Here is a 20,498-nt window from a genome sequence, read left to right as displayed (position 1 = left end):
GAACGTGAACGCGCTACTGACCGTGTCGAATCTGTGAATGCGCGTGGCAGGTTTGGTGTTCCTGACGCATGTTTTGGTTGACAAATGCTGCACGAGCGCCTTAAACGTAAGAAACATGTCCTTAATAATGCCAAATAAACCAGTTCATTCTCATTTACAGCTACACAGCTCCGCGTTTCAAACGGGTTGTCTCCACCAGCACGAATAGCTGAAATTATATAAACCCAAATGCTACCTAGCTAACGTTAGCTTGCTAGTTAGCACGTAAGCAGGACTTCCTATTCAGAACGGACGCTAACGTCATTAGCTCACTGTTCGTAGGGGGGGTGCATGCTGGGAGCTCAAAACTTACCGCAGGGTTTACAGATAACAGTATCTCTATGGGCAGTACAGATCAGAATACTTGGATACAGATTTGTGGATACCAGCATTAATGGCAAGCACATGTTACAGAATTAAAATAGACCACTGTAAATGTATTGATGCACCCACAGCATGGCGATCCCTATAGCCATCTTGGACTGTGATCTACTCTTACATGGTCGAGGCCACAAGACCCTGGACCGCTTTGATCTGGACTCTGTCTCAGACCATTTCCTCCTCACGCAGTTCGGCTTCCCCAGAGAGTTTATCCTGTATCTGGTAGAATTACTCAGAGAGGTGAGTATGTGCTCACACACAGGTTTGAATAATCAACTATTCTTTTTTTTATTCAAAAAACCCTGCAGATACGTAGTCCTGTGTGTTTCTGTATGTCAGGCTCTCTGTAGACGTACCCAGCGCTCCAGGGCCATCAGTCCTGAGGTCCAGGTTTTGGCTGCTTTGGGTTTCTACACATCTGGCTCATTCCAGACGTCTATGGGAGATACGATAGGGATCAGCCAGGCGTCAATGTCAAGATGTGTGTCCAATGTGACCAGAGCCCTGGTGGAGAAAGCTCCCCAGTTCATCACGTTCAACAGGTATGATACAGGGGTGTCTTGTGTTATTATTTATGCTGTCGTTATCAACATGCCAGGGGGATTGTAACTTTGTGGATCCACAAGGAAACATTATATATCATGCACTTATTTTCACTTTAAACTGCCTTGAAGGAGAATCATTGAAGGAAAAACAGCATCTATGGAGGTAACATCACCCTGGTTATAATGTTCTTTAGTGCAAATTACTTTTGCTTTTCAAATGACTCTTTAAAGAAATCTGAAAAAAGGCCTGACAGGATATGTTTCAAATACTGAGCCCTACTACTGGTAAGGCTTTAAGACTGTCAAAACCATCAGAACCTTAATATCATGGACTGTAATGAAATTCTTTACAGGTTCCAACAAATTATGTCATTCAGTATTAATAAGGACTGGACTGAAGTGTTTATAGTAGGAAAGTACGTGTGCAAATGCATCAGTCGGTTTGCAGCCTTGTAGATAATAAGTGTGATTGTGAATAAGTGATGAGTGAGTTTTTAAAATCCCAGTAACAAGTAAGTAACTAAGTTTTAGTTCACCTGCAGGGTTCCCACGCGTCCTGGAAAACAGTTTTCCACCTCTAAAAACACACAATGAGAGAAAGAGTTAAATGTCCTGGAAAATTATTTAACATTCTGCAATATTCTGCAGTGCAATATTTAGAATTTCTCCTGTTTTGTGTCATTTAATGAAGTCTATATTGTGCCCTCTGCAGTAAGAACCATTACAACACACTGACCCCACACACCTGTGATTGTGTGACCCAACATGTTTCTGCCCCCTTGGCCAGTACCCAAACAATAGAAACACCCATATCTACTCCAAAACTTGCAGAGAAATAACTATGGAAAATCAAGAAGCATAAACTATGTTTTATGCAAAATATTAACAATAATAATAATAATAAGAAAAAGTCCAATAATAATGTTTCCCAAACAGAGATCCCTCCAGCAGAGAGCAGTCCTTCCAGGAGTTTCAGAGGCTGGCAGGATTCCCAGGAGTTCTGGGGGTGCTGGACTGTGTTCAGGTTCATTATATTATATTGCATTAACACTTGTGTACACTGTGTATGCAGGTGACAGCGTAACGGATCCACCCTTCTCCGTGTTCTTTCCCCTCCGTCTCCAGGTCACCATCAAAGCTCCAAACAACGAAGACTCGTCATATGTAAACAAGAAGGGGTTTCACTCTGTGGGCTGTCAGCTGGTCTGTGATGCCAGAGGGTTGTTACTCAGCGCAGAAACCCACTGGCCGGGTGGACTCAAAGACACCGAAGTTCTAGAAACATCTGCTCTGTACAAACAGCTGCAGGACATAGAGGAGGGCTGGCTGCTGGGTGAGATGTGGATTCCAGACTCTCAGTGTCATTCTGCAGAGTCTGAAAAGATCCAGAAAAATAAATAAAGTCCTTTTTATTGATTTCTGTTTCCTAGGCGACCGCCGTTACCCTCTAAGGAAGTGGTTGATGACCCCAGTCGACTGCCCAGAATCCCCTGCAGAGTTTCGGTATAATGTGGCCCACATTGCTACACATGAGATAGTGGATAGAACCTTCAGAGCCATCCAGACCAGATTCAGATGTTTGGACGGTACCAAAGGATACCTGCAGGTACGCTGTCCTCTGAGCTAACCTCTCCCTGTCCAAAAATCAAACACTCAAATTATACTGCTATAAACTACACAGACCAGTACTGGCATCACTGACATCTGTCTGTCTCGTCATGTCTGCAGTATTCTCCCGAGAGGAGTTCGTCCATCCTGCTGGCTTGCTGCGTCCTCCACAACGCCTCCCTGCAGTCCGGATTAGACGCCTGGACTCTGGAGAGAACGGACCCTCTGGAGCAGCCCGAGAGCCTCGAGCAGAGGCCAGAGGACCGCGACAGCCAGGCAGAGGACCTCCGGAAACAGCTCATACTTAAACACTTCAGCTGAACCTGCTGGCTGGACTCTGGAGTTCACGTCGAAGTCAAAGGGGGACCAAGACTAATAAGAGTGGGACCAGAACAGATTAATGGCATAAAGGTCACATTAAAATGAACACAGACACAGTGTTGCTGATGCAGTTTTTTAATATTTTGCTGGTTTCTACTCTACTGACTACACTAAGATAACATAGTTGTATATGGAGGAACATGCAAGACGCTATACAACAAACCAGGACAACATTATACCCAAACACATTTCAAATAGTTCATTCCGGTGTTTTACAACTATTGGAACTGTGTGCAGCTGCTGTGTTATCGAGGTTTCTTTACAAGTGGAAAAAGTCCCCCTCCCTCCCTCCCTGTTTTTAATCCCTCCCCCATAAATCCACTGATTTTTTCCCCATTTTTTTCCTTTCCCACGTTGATTCCACAGGTTAAAATCTTGTCACAATACAAAAACAAGGCCCTTATTTACAACAACTGCACATTAGGTTGTCATTATATGTACACTGGTGCATTAAGACTGTTGAGGGTGAGAATGACAGGATGATTGTGCAACGGGCTGCAGTCACGCGATGTTTTTGTGTAGCATGAGGGACACAAAATGAAACGAAGACAAGTTAGACGATCTGTGTTAACTGTAAAATAGGATTTCTGAGTGTTTTAGAAGTCAGAACTCTTATTGTATCCTCGAGGATTTGGGCTGGGACAGTGAAATGTCTGTTTTTTAACGGCCTTTAATTTGAAGGAATACCATGACATTTCAAAATAGTTTCTGGGGAGCATGGTTGTTTTTTTTCTCGCATTGTCTGAATAGTGGTGAAGAAATAAAACAGTTTTTGTAAATGTCCTGATGTTTCTTCAAATTGTGGAGATAACAAAGCTAGTGGTGTTTTACTTCCTGGAATGTATTAGTCCCCTGATTGGCTTCATCAATATATACACACTTTCTACAAACAGGAATAAATACAACATACACTGCTGTCGCATGAACACATTTAGTATTGATCTTGAGATGTTTGAGGTTATAGGATGCTTTTACTGAGCATTATTATATTTCTTTTTAATCAGAAGTTGATTTGTGATGAATTTCTTTCTTTCCGGGTCATGAAACCAAAAAAACAGATTTTTTTTTTTAAAGGTCCGAATAAACAAGCTAATGGCATTTTTAAATCACAAGGGAACAAAGAAAATTTCATGCGACAGCAGTGAAACATAAACACTGTATTACAGTTAAAAGACACAAACAGATCATGTCAAAGTTTTACACTCCATGAAACAGCATGTAAACACACCATCAGGTAAAACTTCACATCATCCTAAATGCCAAAACACAACATACGGTTCCTTTCTTTTTTTTTTGCATAAAATAAATATGCTCTTTTTTGATGCTCAGAATATATTATAAGTTGTATTTTTGTGTTTTTTTTGTAAACATTATTTAGAAAAACAAAACATTAAGATAAACTAATCTTAAAAACATATTCAGTATTTATTTTTTTGTTGCATAAATTAAATATGCTCTTTTTTGATGCTGCAAATATATTACATATACAATTTTTAATTCCATAAAAATACTTTTATGTCATGTTTCCCCAACCTCTGTCGGTACCCCTTTAACGGTCCCTGGATATGAAAATATGGTTTCTCCCCAAAATGATGCAGAATTTTGGTCAGAATTTGGAAGTGTAAAACTAGCTTTAACTTCAAAATAAAACACACTACATGTGTTTGTTGTAACTCTTAACATTACACAACAGCAGTTCAAACCAAGGCTGGCTCTGCTGCTATGCCCCTAAATACAACATAGAGAGACAGATAAATCCTGAACATTCATCCAGTTTGTGATTAGTTCAAAGAAATAAGAACTAGAGAGATGATGACATGAGCTAAATCACACCCAGGGCGTCAGAAGGCCGAGAGCAGCCCTGATTTAACCAGTGTGTAATCTAGTTCTTGTTCCCGGTGTTTAGGTGCGTGTGTGGGCTTCAGGTGTAAAGGCTAAGTTGGTCATATTGGTCTAAATAAGTGAAAGGCACTTTTAAAATGGCACAGCTTCCTTTTAGAAAGGATGTGAATATTTTTACACGTTGCATTCATTATGCACATAGACTGTCATGAAACAATGAGTCAATTAGCTGAAAGTTAATCAGCAACCATTTTGATTAGCAATGAATCACTTAAAGGTGCTGTAGCTGAAATCCTGTCTGCTTTCACAATTAGCAGTCCCCTCCCTCTTCCCCGCGTCACCACACTGACATCCTGCTGCCTGCCCTTAAGGACCACCTCTTTAAGGAGTTCTCTCTCCTGATGTATTCTCTGTTTACTGCAGAAAGGAGGGACTTGGTGACCCATGTTACTGACTGAACACTCTATCGGTGATGGCTGTCGGGATGTAGAGCTGTTTAACGCTTATTTTAACAAAGAAATATCACTTACAGCACCTTTAAGTTGAGTTTTAAGCAAAAATGCCAAACAGTCTCTGGTTCCAGCTCCTCTAATGTGAGGATTTGCTGTTTGTATTTCATATCAGACAAAACCTGACATTTAAAGATGCTACCTTGGCCTCTGGGAAACTGACTATTTTATGACCTTTTGTAGTATTAATAAAAAAAAAAACAATAGTTAAATCAATAACCAAAATATATGTTAATTGCAGCCCTATATCAACAGGTTTAGGTAATGGTGATTGAAAATGAAAGCACCATGTGCTAACATCAGCTGCAATCCCACAGTGGAGGTCAGTCAAGTTTCTATATATTATGTATTTATGTTCATGAGTTGATAAAGGTGTATCTGTGTGTTTCCCTCAAAATTAAGACCATATAACGCACAAAGCCCTCTTTGCTTACTCTTGCAAAGAGGATGTTGTTTTCTGTCTTAAGGGCAACGCTACAATGTATTTGTTTCAGAGAGAAAGTGTCAATGGCTCTGGAGACCAAAAGCAGCTAATAATTCTTCATGTTAAAACGCTACACATTGCATTTGTGTGTTGTATATTGTAGAGGTTCTTTAATGAAGACCCTATGTGTTTATGGAATGTATCTAATGTTTTAAACTAAATATTCTTTGAGATTGTTCAAACTTAATTTTAATAATTAGTTTGGAATTTAAAATTGTACTATATTTCAATACACACTCCAATAAGATGGTCCCTTTAAAATCCAGTATATTCAGGTGTAGCGGAGCCTGTTTGAGCAGAGAAGCAAGCACCACGTACAGGCAGTGTACCGGCTGTGGATGGCAGATGGGAGGACTGCAGTGTCTGAAGTCTTGAAGCTCACTAAAACAGATGATGATGGACTGGCAGAATCATGTAGGTTTTGGTCCAGTTGCATGTTGATATGAAAGCCCCGCTGAGTTCAGGAATCTGGTGGCCTTCTTAGGGGTCAGAGGTGAGAAGTCATGGGAGAAGGGGTCAGGTTGTGTCAGAAAAACTCGGAGACTCCGTCTGGTTTTGTTTCTCTGAGGGGAGAAGAGGCACTCAGTTAATGTTGAGAGGGCGATGAAAGTTTTTTGACATAAAAAGATCACAGTATATATCACAGTGTGTTTCTACCTCCGGTCTAACTCGGGCCCAGTTGTCTGGTTGCTGTGTGCGTCAGCTGTGTATCGGATGTGGGAATGGGCCTCTGATTGTAGCCGCTCCCCTTCTGATGTCACTAAACTCTCCTCCAGTGGAGCCCCTTCATTGTAGAAGAGCAGGCTGCGGGAACGGACTGCGACACACAAACACACACTGGTCTTCATTCTCATGTTCATTTGGGCTGCAAAGACTGGTCAAATTCATTCATTTCTTAGATTTCCTACATTCATGATCAAACACTGTTTATCATTTCGAACATATTTAACCAAACACCAGTTGTACATGTCATTAATCAACCAAAAATTCTCTGTTCCAGAATTTTCAATGTGAGAATTTCTTGTTCTATGTCATTAAACTTAACATCATTGGGTTGTGGACTTTTGGTTGGATAAAATAAGATATTTTAAGACATCACCTTGTTTTTTTGAGATTCTACATGATTATTCTATGGCCTATACACTTAAAGGACCAGGATTTAGTGGCACCTAGCAGTGTATTTGCAGATTACAATTCCTTTCCAAACGTGTAGGAGAAACTACAATGGCCACGAAACAAATAAAAAACGTGACAGGCACTATCCAGAGCCAGTGTTTGGTTTGTCCGTTCTGGGCTACTGTAGATTTGCCAAAATAGAGACGAAACATGCCATAAAAGTTAAAGATGAATTTGACTGATAGCATTAGTTTTCTATAGATACTGTGATAATATCATTATTGTGAATTCATTTGGTTACAATAATCATGTAGAGAAAATCTTTTCCTAATGGGAATATTAGGGTAACATTTGTGGAAGTATTTCTTTCAGGCACCATGTCATTAAAGAGAATTCTCTTTGGTCAATGGTCGGACACTTTGTTCCTAGTGTTTTGCAGCCAGTAACTATCTCGATTAGTTGGACAATTTGACACCAACATCATGACAAAGTACCCTGAAAACAATCTAAAATGAGCTCTTTATGTAAAGAATAAAGTGTGATAACCTTTTTTAGACATCACAACCTTTCTAATATTATACACAAGAAACATCCAAGTCTAATTATACTGAACGTTGTAGCCTCTCGTGGCCCCAGGCTTCAGATGCAGGAAAATGGCTGATTTCCAGCGCTGATGGTTACCGTCTAGCAGACTTTTTCCCATACCGCTCAGAGGTTGGTTGTTGGCATAAAGGACTGGTACTTAACATGATGACAGCCTAACGTCTAGTTTCAAATGGGGTTTCCCCAAAAGTATGTGGTTAAAGTATTTTTATAGGGAGGACGAATTCAGTGAGGAATTAAAGGTCTTCAGGAGTTGTTTGAGAGAAATAACTTAATATACTATATTTTATTTATTATTCTTGATTTTATTAATGAATCTTGTTTTCTTTATCCCTGTGTGTCAGGTAATTATCCAATAGATTCTCAGTTAGAAACAAAACTTTTGCCATTAGATATTATACAATGTGATGTCTTTAGGTTTGCTATCGCTACTGATCTACAATTACTGAATACAACAAGTTGATCTGAATTCTTTTAGGGTTGTTGAAAGTTAACACTGTTAACTAAAGGAGAGGTAATGGAGGTTTATGGGTGCATTCAAAAGCTTAAATGAGCCTTTGAATGTACTTCAATGCCATTTCTAATAATGCCGAACATATTTGTAGACGTACCCTGACTGGTGGTGTAGAGGTCCGCTGATGGAAGAGGAGGAGAGGAGGAGGGATGAGAGGAAGAGGAGGTTGAGGACAAAGAGGAGGAGTCGGCGAGGAGGGACAGGGGAGAGAGGCAGGGAGAGAAGGAGCCCAACACCAGGACAAAACACACGGCCATCATCTGCACAAAGGAAGGACAAAACAAATTAATAAATAATAATAAAAGTAAAGTGGCCAATGCTGGAGACAAAATTAATGTACAAAATATAATAAAGTAACTTTAACAACAACAACAACAACAACAACAAGAGCTTTACAATAACAACATTAGTGTTTACCATAAGGCATGTCCCTGTTTGAGTGGAGGCCATTTTACAAGAACGGGGGACAACTTTCCCTGAAATCAATGATTGAAGCTTCTGGAGTTGCTGTAGGAGAGACCTGAAGACACAGAGAGACAGAGAGGGATTAAAGAGCAAGAACTACAAAGGTTATCATTCCACAGGTAGAGAAAGAGAGGGGATGAGGGAGTAAAACTCGAGGCAGGACATTGTTTGGTTGAGGACTCTGGACTGAGCCTCTGAGATGGCTCTTACCCTCTCACGGATCGCCTCAGCTCCAGGAAGTAACAGCGGTTGAAGTCTTATATTCTGATAGTGTCTTACAGTTGGTAAAGGTTGGGATTAGAGCCTTTGTTGGGGGTTTGAGTGTGATGATGTGTGCAGAGCCTGAGAAGTTAAACTCAGGGCAGCAAACACCCGTATAGATCTTTCACGAATATGTGTTTGTCCCTGCAGGAGGTTTCTCGCATGATTCACAATTGCAAACTCAGCAACTCTTTATTGATCCCCGAGGGGAAACGGCGCCATGTTACAGTTGCTCATTTCTAGAATAAAAATACACAGATGGGTGACAATTTAGAGGAAAAAACCAACACAAACTTCCAAGTCTCTGGAACCCTGTCCATTCTCCTGTAGGTGTTCAACTGATTCACATTATTTCCGTTCTAATTAAACCATTATGAATGAGCCCTTGATTTCTCTATGAAAGCATTTGTTTGCATGTTTTTTACTAATGATTCATTCAGGTTTTTCCTTTTATTTGTCACCTGTCTGTATATAGGAATAGAGAAATTAAGGAAAAAAGAAAGTAAGAAAATAACAAATATGTACAAATATGTGCATTATACTTATATAAACAACTATATATATATAAAAGAACTAAGTAATATATGGGCCACATACTACATTATATAAGAGTGTAAATAAATAATAATGCTGATAAATGTGAATGAGAATAGTATAAATAAGACATTTTGATTGAAATATGCGGTATAAATCCCAGAGTACTGCACAGTATTGGGTTGATTGCACATTACAGTAAACTTTATCCACCTGATTTACTGTTGCTGTTTGCATTAGCCGCAGTAAGTAGAAGAGTGCAGTAGAGCTGGACAGAGTATCCCAGTAAAACCACTAGAATACAGTGTATCAGTGGGATCTGGAGAGCAGGGTTCTGATGGTATGAGCTGTCAGTAGATGCGTGGACACACTCTGACCACTAAGTGGAGACAGAGGACCAGTTGCTACTGAACACACTGTGAACCAGCCCTCAGAGACTCATTTAATGAGTGAGAAATGAAACCAGACAATAAGCAGGTCAATCAGTCTGTCAGATATTCAGGTGGCAAACCAAACAGTGAGTCAGTCCGGCTGTCTGTACATTCAATGCTTCATATTTCCATGCTGCTGTCTGTCACATGCACCAGAATGTAGCATTAAACAGTTGCCAGTTGTAATAAACTTATATTGGATGATACTGACCAGCATCAATCACACAGCACTTTGATGTAAAACCACAGTGATTTACTGCTCAAGTTATTGCTGCTTTAAATACACAGTACTTCCAAAGGTCATGTTGGTTGGCAGGGTGAACGGTTGTGTGTGTAAACAGTCAGCACGAGAATGGAAACATTTTAATTAATGGATTAAATGAACAGAAAACTTTTTAAGGGGAGCTATAGTGGTTTCCCCTTGTCTCCAGAGTTTGTGCTAAGCTAGGCTAAACGTATCGTGAACCTGAAATTATTATCAATCTGACTCTTGCTAAGACAGCAAATAAACATATTTTGGAAAGTTTCTAACATATTTAATGCTACATAGAGGTGGAGTAGCACTTACCCAGGCCTGTATGAATCAAAGTGGACGTGCAGTGCAGAGAAACCATCGCATGCAGAACAAAATGACCACTAATAACTGCATTTGGGGCCTTTTTTAGAAACTAGGAGCTTAAATTTAGTTCATTCGTTTAAAAAAAAAAAAAAAATGTTCAGACCTGCACACACACTGGGACTTTATGTGAGAGTGAGCGTGCTGACTCATGTTTGCCAGTTTGTGCCAACTCATTGTTCCTCCGTGTGGTGGTTTAACATATTCATCAGTGTGATTGTGTGTGTGTGTGTGTGTGTGTGTGTGTGTGTGTGTGTGTGTGTGTGTGTGTGTGTGTGTGTGTGTGTGTGTGTGTGTGTGTGGTGGGAAGGGAGGGGGTTGCCTTCTATGATGAAAGCTACTGTTAAATCGCAGCTTTAATGACAGGCTGAGGCTGCCACAGACAGACAGACATAGAGACAGACGCCCCCCTGCCTCCCCTCAAGCCTCATCCCACCACACCCACCCACCCATCTATGCACCCACTCCTGGATAATAGCAGATTGGTTTCATATTGTTATAATGACAGAGGAGCTGGGTGAGTCTACACTTTCTAGACAAATTTCTGTTTAGACTCCTATAATTCTTTCAGTGTAACACAATGCAAATAAACTGTAGACTCCAAAGGCTTTTACATACAGAGCATAAATAATAGCACGTGTAACCTACAGTAGAATGCCTTTCTTTCTTCTTTGAAGACTACAGGACTACAGCTCACTCAGAGTTTTCCTGCTTGCAGTTATAATCATCGTTATTCTCAGAGAAAGATTAAAGAAAACTGAGAGCCAGTTTCTTTGGCCCTGCTGTAACACAGATCATTCAACTCTTCTCTTATCAAGACGCATTCTTCGCCATCTTGTTGCTGTTTTCAGTGATTATAATCCAAACATCGTTACAAGAATGTTGGGTCTGTGTTATTAGTGTTAGGAGCCAGCACGCAACAGCTTCGGCCTGGTCAGAGACACAACAGCAAGACAGCACTAATATCAGCCAGTGTGTGTGTGTGTGTGTGTGTGTGTGTGTGTGTGTGTGTGTGTGTGTGTGAGCCTCACCTGTTGGCGGTCTCCAGGTTTTCTACTTTTCTCCACAGGTCGCTGTTTTCTGACGTGTAGCTCTCCACCCTGTTACACACAGACAGACAGACACAGATGCTTATCTGAGATCAGATTTTTAGTGTTTTGCTCTGAGAACGCAGCGAGGTGCAAACCAGCGTGGGCTTTTAATGCAATCAGAAATAATGTCAATCATCGAGGCTGAAATTGCAGCCGCGCAAGGTGGGCCACTGCCACGAGGCCCCAGACCTTCAAGGGTCCCAAAAGTGTAAATTAGAGTTTTATCAAATAACACAGAAGATCTAGGGCCAGTATCCTTCCAGCACTGTGGATCTCTGGGAGTTTAATGGAGCTGCCATGTGTAGTCTGCTGTGAGCACTGGACTTAACTGGAACTCGGAGGTGACAGGTGGGACTCAATAGGGGCCAAAACCAACTTTTTCTTGGCCCTTTACAAGGTTAATCCGCCCATGTCACTACTCGTTTATATTCCATCCAACTGTCAAGCTAATTCTATGCTAATGTTCCGTAACGCTAACATTGGATCCACACACAAAAACAGAGAATCAGGAGTTGTGCTTCTTGTAGCTGGTTTGATTAAATTTGACAAAAGATACACAAATTCTACTTTTACAGATTTATATTAATTAATAATACACAATTCTTCTTCAGCTAATGTGAGCAGTATTGGGTAGTAACAGATTACATGTAATCAGGATTACATAATCAGAAAATTACAAAAAAAATAAAATAATAAAACTATAATCAGCACATTTGAAAAATTAGTGATTGGATTACAGTTAGTTTTTGTAACCCAATGGATTGTATTCAGTAACTACATTTCAAAGTAATCTGACCTAAGACTGAATATGAGTCATATTTAATGCTTTCCATGCTTTGCATAAATCAGTAAGTGAATTCTAAACACATGGATGGACTGGATATAGTGCACACAAGAGACATCATTTTTATTTCATTAATCATCATAGGACCACGGTGGAATGATGGACATACTTGTTTTGTCATTTTAGTGGAGGTTAGGGTGAACAAATACCTCCAATGCCACATTTCAAATGTTAAACTAATCTATTACCATAAAAACTGTGGTGCTATTGCTGTTATTGCACAATATCTTTATATATTTTAAAATTTTAAACCCATTTTGACATTTAAATTCCACTATAGATCATTTTGCTATAGCAACTGGATTTGCAGGATGAGAGATGTTCCCCTCCCAACTGTCTTCCCCCCCATCTCCTGCTAATCCTATTGATCTCTATTATCAACTGAACATCTTGTTAATCTTTTACTCTGTACATCATAATCCTCCTGATCTCCTCCTGTGTTTGGTTTGAATACGGCTCATTCCTTTCAGCGAGTGGTCCCGCTGTTTTCTGACTGAGGGATCCTCCAATAATCCTGTCCTCATGTCCAAAAAAGAAACAAACACAAAGCATATAAAGAACCCTTTCTTTATATCCTTTTTTTTTCCTCTCCTCTTACTTCTCTCAAGTGTTCATACACATGGTCTAAAGGGATTTATAGGACAGTGTGTTTACACCTGTATAAACCGCTTTGGCTGTTTATCAGCTGACTGAAGCAGTTTACTTTTTGTTTTGAAAGCGACGTAAAATTAAGCCCACATTTTCACCTCTCTTTCGCTCTCCCTCTCAGAGACTCTTTGAATCTGACCCATGTGTTCAGCAGGTTATTGGAGTCCTGCCACAGCAAGGAATGGCCAGAATAACAAAGAAAAGAAGAGAGGAAGGACTTTCTGGTAACTTTTGATGATGAAACACATTCTGTAAGTATTATGTGTTCATCTGGATATTTCTTCTTGACCCCACAAGGACCTGTGAGTTTGCTGATGTGCTGCCTCCAGTTGAATTCCCTACAGAAGTCCTGTGTCTGTTACCACACTCAGCTCCAAAGCAGTTGGGAAAACCTCTAAATACAAAAACTGCCTCTTAACTACACTTCAACCGCCAAGTTCACTTCAGCATTACACAACTCTATCTTTTCCCTCTTTTGCCAGTTACATTTTTCAGGTTTTGTCTGTGCCAGCGATGCACAATTATGTATAAAAAGGCCTATGGTTAGGTTCAACTCAGGGGAAACCTCACGAGCCAACACGGCTGCTTTCTGGACCAAATACAACTACTCTTAAATACATTGTTAGACAGCTTGGAGAAGTGGATGAAAAGGCTTTACATTCATTGCATAGATATTGAAAACTTGAAAACTAAAAAACCGAAGGTACATGATGAGTACATAGCAACAAGTTACCAATTTTGAAGGATAAGTCTTGTAATATTGTACATTTGTCTTTTTTCTATTATTATTTTCTCTAGGTTTTCACATCTATATTTGGATAGTGATCACTGCAGAGAGACAGGAAACCCCAACAAATGCACTGTTTCCTCCTGTTTGAATTACCTTTGCTCAAACAGGAGGAGACATCTCTAGGTTGTTAAGTTAAATTTAAGGCTCTTTAAGACCATTATGGATCTATTTTACTTTCATACAGGCAAAAAAGTAGGAATGTTAGAGCATGATCAAATCTTTCCAAAAAGCACATTTAAAATTGAGACTGAAAAACGCAACTTTATACAAGTAACGTAAACTCAAAATCAATGTAATACATTTTAAGGCCTTACCAAGTGTAAAGACTACAGTGCCCAGTTGTTTTAAGGAATTATTGAGTCTTTTTTCAGCCATGATAATTGTGTTTTTAAAGATTTATGTCTTCAGTAGAAACTAAAGGAGGTGGGGCTGGGAGCCACAGACAGAGTGAGGAAGTCAGAACGTATTGAGAGACAGACTCAGGCCTCATTATTCATAGAACAGTCCTTGGAGAGCCTCTGGAACCCCCTGACTGACAGTGGAATTGTGGTCAGATGACATACGACGTATATTGCTGCAAGCATAGCCTTGACACACAGTTGGTTTTATTCTTTTCATGTGATTTGTTGACAGCAATAAAAATACAGAATAATTTCTTCTGTATTTTTCTTACTTCTTATCCTCAAAATTCTGCCACTAATAGCAGGGTAAACTCAGACGCTGAGCTTTGTAGAATCTGTTAAATAAATTCAAGAATTTGAATCGATTATTTTTTTTAAATTTTGGATGAATTAGAGCTCAGTTCAGCAACAATGGTGTGATTTTATTCTTCCAGACTGCAGCAACTTAGTATTCTGAATAATCAGGACATTTGACAGCTCTGGCTGGAGTATTCCAATATTATGGCCACTAATATAGTGTAGTAAGGTTACTTTAATACCATTCGAGGGGACTATAATGAGAAAAAAGGGTTTGGAAATATAGACAGTGAGATACAAAGGTAAACCAAAAGGAGTGGAAAAGGAATGGAAAAAATGGGGACATGGACAGGATATTTTCCAAGCCTTACTTTTTCTCCAGACATTCCACATACTCTTTCTTCTTCCTCCGACTCTCCTGAGCTGAGATCTAGGTAGAAAAACAGAAAAATATCAGCAAGATGCAAAGACCTGAGTCCCAGGTTCTGTAAATAGCTGATGTGTAAATCACACACAAAATGAAGGGTGCGGTGTTTACCTTATTTTTGATCTTCCGTCGGACTCTCTTCAGTGCCTTCTCTTCACTCTTAGTGAGAGGAAGTTTGTTTGGTACTGGATAACCCTCAGCAACCAGGGTCCTCTTCTCTTCTTCTGTCAGCATGAGGGGTCCTGATCCCTGCAGCTTCTGCACAATGAAACAAACACCAAATCAATGTATTTACAACCATTATCAGCTATTTATGTTCGAATAAACCCTGCAGGCAACTCACTCATCCGCTTTTCCTTTAAACAATCACTTTTGCATGAAGAGTTGAATTAATTCATCAAATACTCTAAAAGTTCAGTGTGATTACCCACGTTGACGTGTTTCCAAACACACTGGCTATTATCTAAGAAAAGATATGACTGAGAAAAACTGTAAAAAAAAAACCCAACTTCACAGCTTTACTAAATCAAACATTTTTGCTGACATTGAACCATTCCGTATAAACATGCGGTCATAAGGCATCACATTATGGCATTAGAACAAATGTGATTCATTTGTTCAGGGAAAAGCAGCTGAATCAGACAAACAATGGCCACACTGAATTTACTGAATTTCACTGAATAGGCCCCATTTTGTCAGCACATTATCGGACCGATTTAACCCCAAAAGAGGACAGAACAGTAAGTAAACAAAGGCAATAAAAACAGCGTATACAATTTCACAAAAGCCTGTAACAATATATCGTCATGTAATCTGCAAAGATTTTTATGAAAGCCTCCCCGATATCTCAACCCCAATTTCGACCTTAATCATGTTAATAAAATGAAACTTAACACAGCTCAAATTAAAAGTGAAATTAGCAATTGATCCTTCTTAAGTCCCGCCCCTTTTTGCGCTGTGCTCTAATAACATTTGAGCAAGCCTCGGTCAGAACCTGGTTACTGAAAACAGCCACCTGTCACTCAAAGTGGCCATGCCTTAAATTATGCAAAACTTTAAACCTTGATCATTTAAAAAGGTGAGTTATATAAAAATTAAGGATTAGCGACCCCCCCATACAGTTGTCATCAACAGATAAATTTGATATTGAAAACAAAACCATATTTTTTTACCGGTCTGTGAACATGTTTATTTCTGCTGTAAAGTTGGGCATTTTAATATGGGGCCTTATGGAGATTGACTCACTTCTGGTGCCAGCTTCAAGTGGCCGTTCGAGGAACTGCAGTTTTTGGCACTTCGTCTTGGGTTCATTTGCCAGCCACGGAGGTTGCCGCTTGACTTAGATATGCTGTGTACTAGGCTCGTCTATGTTGAAAAAACAATAGAATTGTGAAGATGGTTAAAAGATAAAAGCGACATATAGTCTCATCTTAAATTAGCTAATGTTAGCAAAATGTTAGCTAACTACCTAACTCACGATTGATGTAATTATTACATTTTGCTAACATTATCTTTGGATGTGACTACAGAGCTAACGATTGATGTATATTTGCTAGTTAGTTAGTGTTTTGCTAACATGAGCTTGCTAACTTAAGATGTGACAATATATATGTCGCTTTTACCTTTTAACTATCTTCAAAATGTGTCTTTTCAACATAGACAAGCCTAGCACATAGCATATCTAAGTACAGGAAAGGAAAAAGCTGACTGAACTGTTATTGGAGCACAGAGTAAAAAGGGGCGGGACTCAGGAAGGGTCAATTACTGAGGGGCTTTAGCACCGTAATATTTTTGCCAACCCATTAGTAGAACATGTTGGGTTGGCATACATTATATTTTAAGCTAACCCTGTTGTATGCGATACGTTTAACTTTACCATAGTTCTGTTATAATGCAGAATAAAGTGAAGGCGACTGTTGAGCAGTGCACTCTGCAAGATTGGGTTTGTTCTTTTACTCACATGTGGTGCAGTGAGGAGAGGTGAAGAAGAGATGGCGGAGGAAGAGGAGGAGGAGGAAGAGGAGGAGGCACGACCTCCTGGCCTCTGTTGTGGTTGAGGGGAAGACGGTGGCAGAGGGAGGTGTGGGGAGGAGGGAGGGAGGGAGCCGTCGCTGTCGCCGTGGTTGCTGCTGGGAGGGGTGGGCGGGAGCTGGAGAGCATCGTCTAAAGGAGAGGAGGGTGTTGAATGATTTTTTTCTATTTTAAACTTTCTACACTGTTCTGCTGCTGAAAAGAACACAGGAAATAAGTCCACTAAAAACTGATCGAGTTCAGGGGAATAAAGTCCTTCAAATCAATAAATGTTTTGACCATATTTTCTTAAAAATATTGCAGAGATTAGACAAACATTGCTGGTACTGGATACATTTGTGTCCCTTCCTATAGAGATTAATTGCTGCTGAACTGAATTGTGAAACCACTGTAACATGTGGGTGTGTCTGTGTTGTGTGTACCGCTGGGCAGGCTGAGGTACTGTCCAATCTCTTTGGGTTCATCTTTTATGGCCACTGGCTTCACTTCGTCTTGACTGCGCTCCTACGGAAACACATAAACAACAGCGATGCTGATGAACATTGCTTTTGAACTGACCATTTAACATCAACGGAGCAATTTGTAGTGTTTCGGCATTGAGACGCAGGCCTGGTGGATGCTAACCGTGTGTCTCCATGGCGACCCTCTGTGTGGGGGGGCAGGGCTTAGTATGAGAGGAGGGCCTTCCAGAGGCTGAGGGTCTAACCTTTGACCCACATCGGGCTCTTCCTGTTTCACCAAGATGGCCGAAAGGTCCTGACTGAAGTTCCATTCGAATTCTAAGGGAAAGACAAAATACCATAAAATTAACATCAAACCAACATATATATTTACAAAGACATTTTTGTTCTAATGTGTCCTTTTGGCGATGGACCACTGCAGTGTTTTGTAGGTCCGTGCTGAATTGCTTTATTTAAAGATCCCCTCCAGACATGTATTAGTACAAAAAAAAGTAGAATTTCAACAAAAGTGATCTACTCCTTCAACCTCATTAAAAATTCCAAAATCTATGCAAATGCACATTTTTTTTTCTGTTTTCCTGCTGCCCACAAGATGTCTCCTACTTCACTGTAAAGTCCATTCTCAGTGTATGTGCAATGGTGGCTTCAAGTTTCAAGTTACATCACACATAAGTTGCATACTGGACCAGGATTGACTTCCAAACTATTTGTGATCACAAATCATGTCAGTAGGCCCCGCCCCTTAAAATCAGATATTCAATGAGCTCAGAGAAACTTTCCACTTTCAGCAGATGAATGTGAAAACATCCTTCTAGAGTCAAACTCTGCACAGACATCATTCAAACAGCACCGATAGCAACAAGAAGAAAAAGTGATTTTTGACTCAAGGAACACTTTAAAATCCCTGCGAGGGAAGACCCACCTTCTAAAGTCAGTTACTAAAACTAACCCTAACTAACCCTGAACAGTTGTTCCACTCTTTATTCAGTGGAAGGCTTGATGGTGCAGAACAGGGGATCCACCTGGTGATTGTTGCATACATGCTTAGGGGTCAGACTGGTGTGTCAGTGAACAAACATGTTGCAATTTGACAAAACAATGCCAAGTCCAGACCCCCTTACAAGATGTCACACACATATGACGTCTGTGTGAAATACTTGAAAAGCTTGTTAGTTTCCCTTGAGTTGACATTCTTTGTGTGAAAAACGACTAAAATATCGCCAACAGCTCAGTAATAATGAAGCCTTAAATCCAGCCCAGAAAGCTCCTTGCCCTGTTCAGAAAGCAGAATGAACCTCAGCATTCTGACGACTTAAGTAACCCTAACTATCTCTCTCTTCAGGGAGGCTTTGCTGTAGGTCTTCCAATGGGAAGTAACTGGTAGCTTATAAATCACACTTTCAAAGAGCTTCCCCAAAACATTTGAGCACTTCCTGACGAAGCTGGTCATTATAGACTGCTGGACGACGTCGCTCTGGCAACTGTGGTGCATAATTTGTCTCCAGCGAGTGTGTATCTACCCTGAAATAAAAGATGGGCTGAACCAGCAACTCGTCTTCAGTATCCTTCCTGAGAAAAGAAACTGTTGCTGCCTTTAAACACAGCAGAAAATATGCATAATTGAGTGACCCAACAATGAGGTCAGAGTACAATTTTAAAGGAGGTTCACCAAAACACAATGAGGATATATTTCTAAGAGCATCTCCCAGGTACACCGTTGTTTAGTCTACTGTGAGCTGCAGAAAGTATTTTTAGGGATATAAGTGCCACTGCAGGGCTGCAGGAAAGTTAGTCACTGGCACTCCTGGTATATTTGGTGTCCTAGTGGGCAAGATGATAAAGAGGCTCCGGTCCTCCCCGCCAACACCAACCAACCTCCTGAAATAACCTTTGGCTAACCAAAGCTCACAGGGAGTGATGCTTATTGTGGGGCAAACATCGTCACAAATCATCAGAGACGATCAATGACAAGCAAAGAGTCATTTGACAGTATGAGTCCAACAGAACAGAGCTTTTTCACAGCAGCCATTTTGACATGAAATAGCAGGACAAACCCAGATATTACCAATGATACTAATTAAGGTTCCGTTCAATTTAGTGTAGCAGCCCCCTGACTCTGTTTGACATTAATTCCTATAGTATGAATCATACTTTTAATGCTGCATTTACATGGAGTCAAGCAAACCAGATGTCATGCTAGTGCATGGTAAACTTAGCTGAGGTCAGCAGAGAATACCAGTGGTAGACAGCATTGTCCTCCAAAGTTAAAATGTTTGAACTTTCTTTCTCCACAGCAGTATTTAAAACTGGATGTTATGTAGCTCCCTCACAGAAGGAGAAAACCTGGGCAATCTGGACAACAAGAACTAATAATTAATAACTTACATAAAACAATATACACAAAATAATTGTATTTAATATATTTATTCCTTTCTACAACATCACCATAGCAACATATCATACATGTTTCATTTTGCCCTGCTGTCATTCTGTCGGACTGAGTCCATGTGAATGCAGCATTAGTCATTCATTCATTAATTTTCTAAAATGTCACAAAAGACAGTCAACCAAAAGTTGAACTTCATCACAATAACACCATGAGATTTTAAGGGCAAATACCAAGAGCTAACTCTACAGTAAATAATTGGCCCAAATAAACATGTTTAGACATCGTCGCCTTTTCCAGGACTTCTTACAGTGTAATAGGGGTTGCCTTACAGGCAAAGTGTGGAACATTTTGGAGGATCAACATTCATAGGTATGTTTTCAGTAGTATATAATCACATGGAAGACGCTGTAGCTGGTTCGACTTTAGCTGCAACGCAATGCAGCGTCATCCTGCAAGGTGTTGCATTTTCAAATATGTGCACACTCACATTCCTGGTAGATTAATTTGTAGTATGAACGCCTATTCTACTGTTTATCTCACGATCGCTGTGATGGAAGATTAAAGTGTGCCACTGAAAACTTTCCAGTGCTGTAAAGTTAGATAACACATTTTTAACATCAAATGGAAAGGACGTAGATGTCTTTTATTCAAAATAACGGTCGGTTTATTTGGACTACCCCTGTCCACACAGGAAGAGTTTCTAATGATGGGTCTACCAGGGTTGAATGTTAACTATGTATGCTTTCAATTAAGGCCCTTTTAAAGGTAATCTGATTAGGCACTCCTCCAA

General features: G+C 40.1%; 2 protein-coding genes across 3 annotated transcripts in view; one reads left to right on the top strand and one right to left on the bottom strand.

Moving 5' to 3' along the window:
• Positions 1–30: 30 nt before the first annotated feature.
• Positions 31–3,737, top strand: harbi1 (harbinger transposase derived 1). The gene is made up of 7 exons (XM_051427717.1): positions 31–106; positions 495–660; positions 760–962; positions 1,902–1,989; positions 2,091–2,298; positions 2,396–2,571; positions 2,694–3,737. The coding sequence occupies exons 2-7, from the start codon at positions 496–498 to the stop codon at positions 2,892–2,894; spliced, it is 1,041 nt and encodes a 346-aa protein (XP_051283677.1). The 5' UTR covers positions 31–106; position 495; the 3' UTR covers positions 2,895–3,737.
• A 146-nt stretch (positions 3,738–3,883) lies between these two features.
• Positions 3,884–20,498, bottom strand: part of creb3l1 (cAMP responsive element binding protein 3-like 1) — a 38,620-nt gene continuing 22,005 nt past the window's right edge. The window contains exons 4-14 of one of the 2 annotated variants that reach the window (XM_051427703.1): positions 17,483–17,637; positions 17,281–17,362; positions 16,788–16,990; positions 16,073–16,192; positions 14,939–15,085; positions 14,772–14,830; positions 11,361–11,429; positions 8,440–8,542; positions 8,120–8,282; positions 6,447–6,606; positions 3,884–6,352 (exon numbers count right to left, since the gene is read on the bottom strand). In XM_051427703.1, the coding sequence (XP_051283663.1) occupies positions 6,316–6,352; positions 6,447–6,606; positions 8,120–8,282; positions 8,440–8,542; positions 11,361–11,429; positions 14,772–14,830; positions 14,939–15,085; positions 16,073–16,192; positions 16,788–16,990; positions 17,281–17,362; positions 17,483–17,637 (1,298 nt within the window). In that variant the 3' untranslated portion in view covers positions 3,884–6,315. The remainder of the gene's footprint in view (positions 6,353–6,446; positions 6,607–8,119; positions 8,283–8,439; positions 8,543–11,360; positions 11,430–14,771; positions 14,831–14,938; positions 15,086–16,072; positions 16,193–16,787; positions 16,991–17,280; positions 17,363–17,482; positions 17,638–20,498) is intronic. The other variant, XM_051427704.1, reaches the window with a different exon arrangement.

This window comes from Dicentrarchus labrax, unplaced genomic scaffold, assembly GCF_905237075.1.
Source record: "Dicentrarchus labrax unplaced genomic scaffold, dlabrax2021, whole genome shotgun sequence".
NCBI lineage: Eukaryota > Metazoa > Chordata > Actinopteri > Moronidae > Dicentrarchus > Dicentrarchus labrax.
The sequence above is the reverse complement of the archived record's forward strand: the minus strand, read 5'-3'. Positions and strand labels throughout refer to the sequence as shown.

Coding starts and splice junctions, on each gene's coding strand:
- harbi1 (XM_051427717.1), top strand. CDS start 496: ATGGCGATCCCTATAGCCATCTTGGACTGTGATCTACTCTTACATGGT. Junction 963..1,901: donor CAGTTCATCACGTTCAACAG/GTATGATACAGG, acceptor TTTCCCAAACAG/AGATCCCTCCAGCAGAGAGC. Junction 2,572..2,693: donor GTACCAAAGGATACCTGCAG/GTACGCTGTCCT, acceptor TCATGTCTGCAG/TATTCTCCCGAGAGGAGTTC.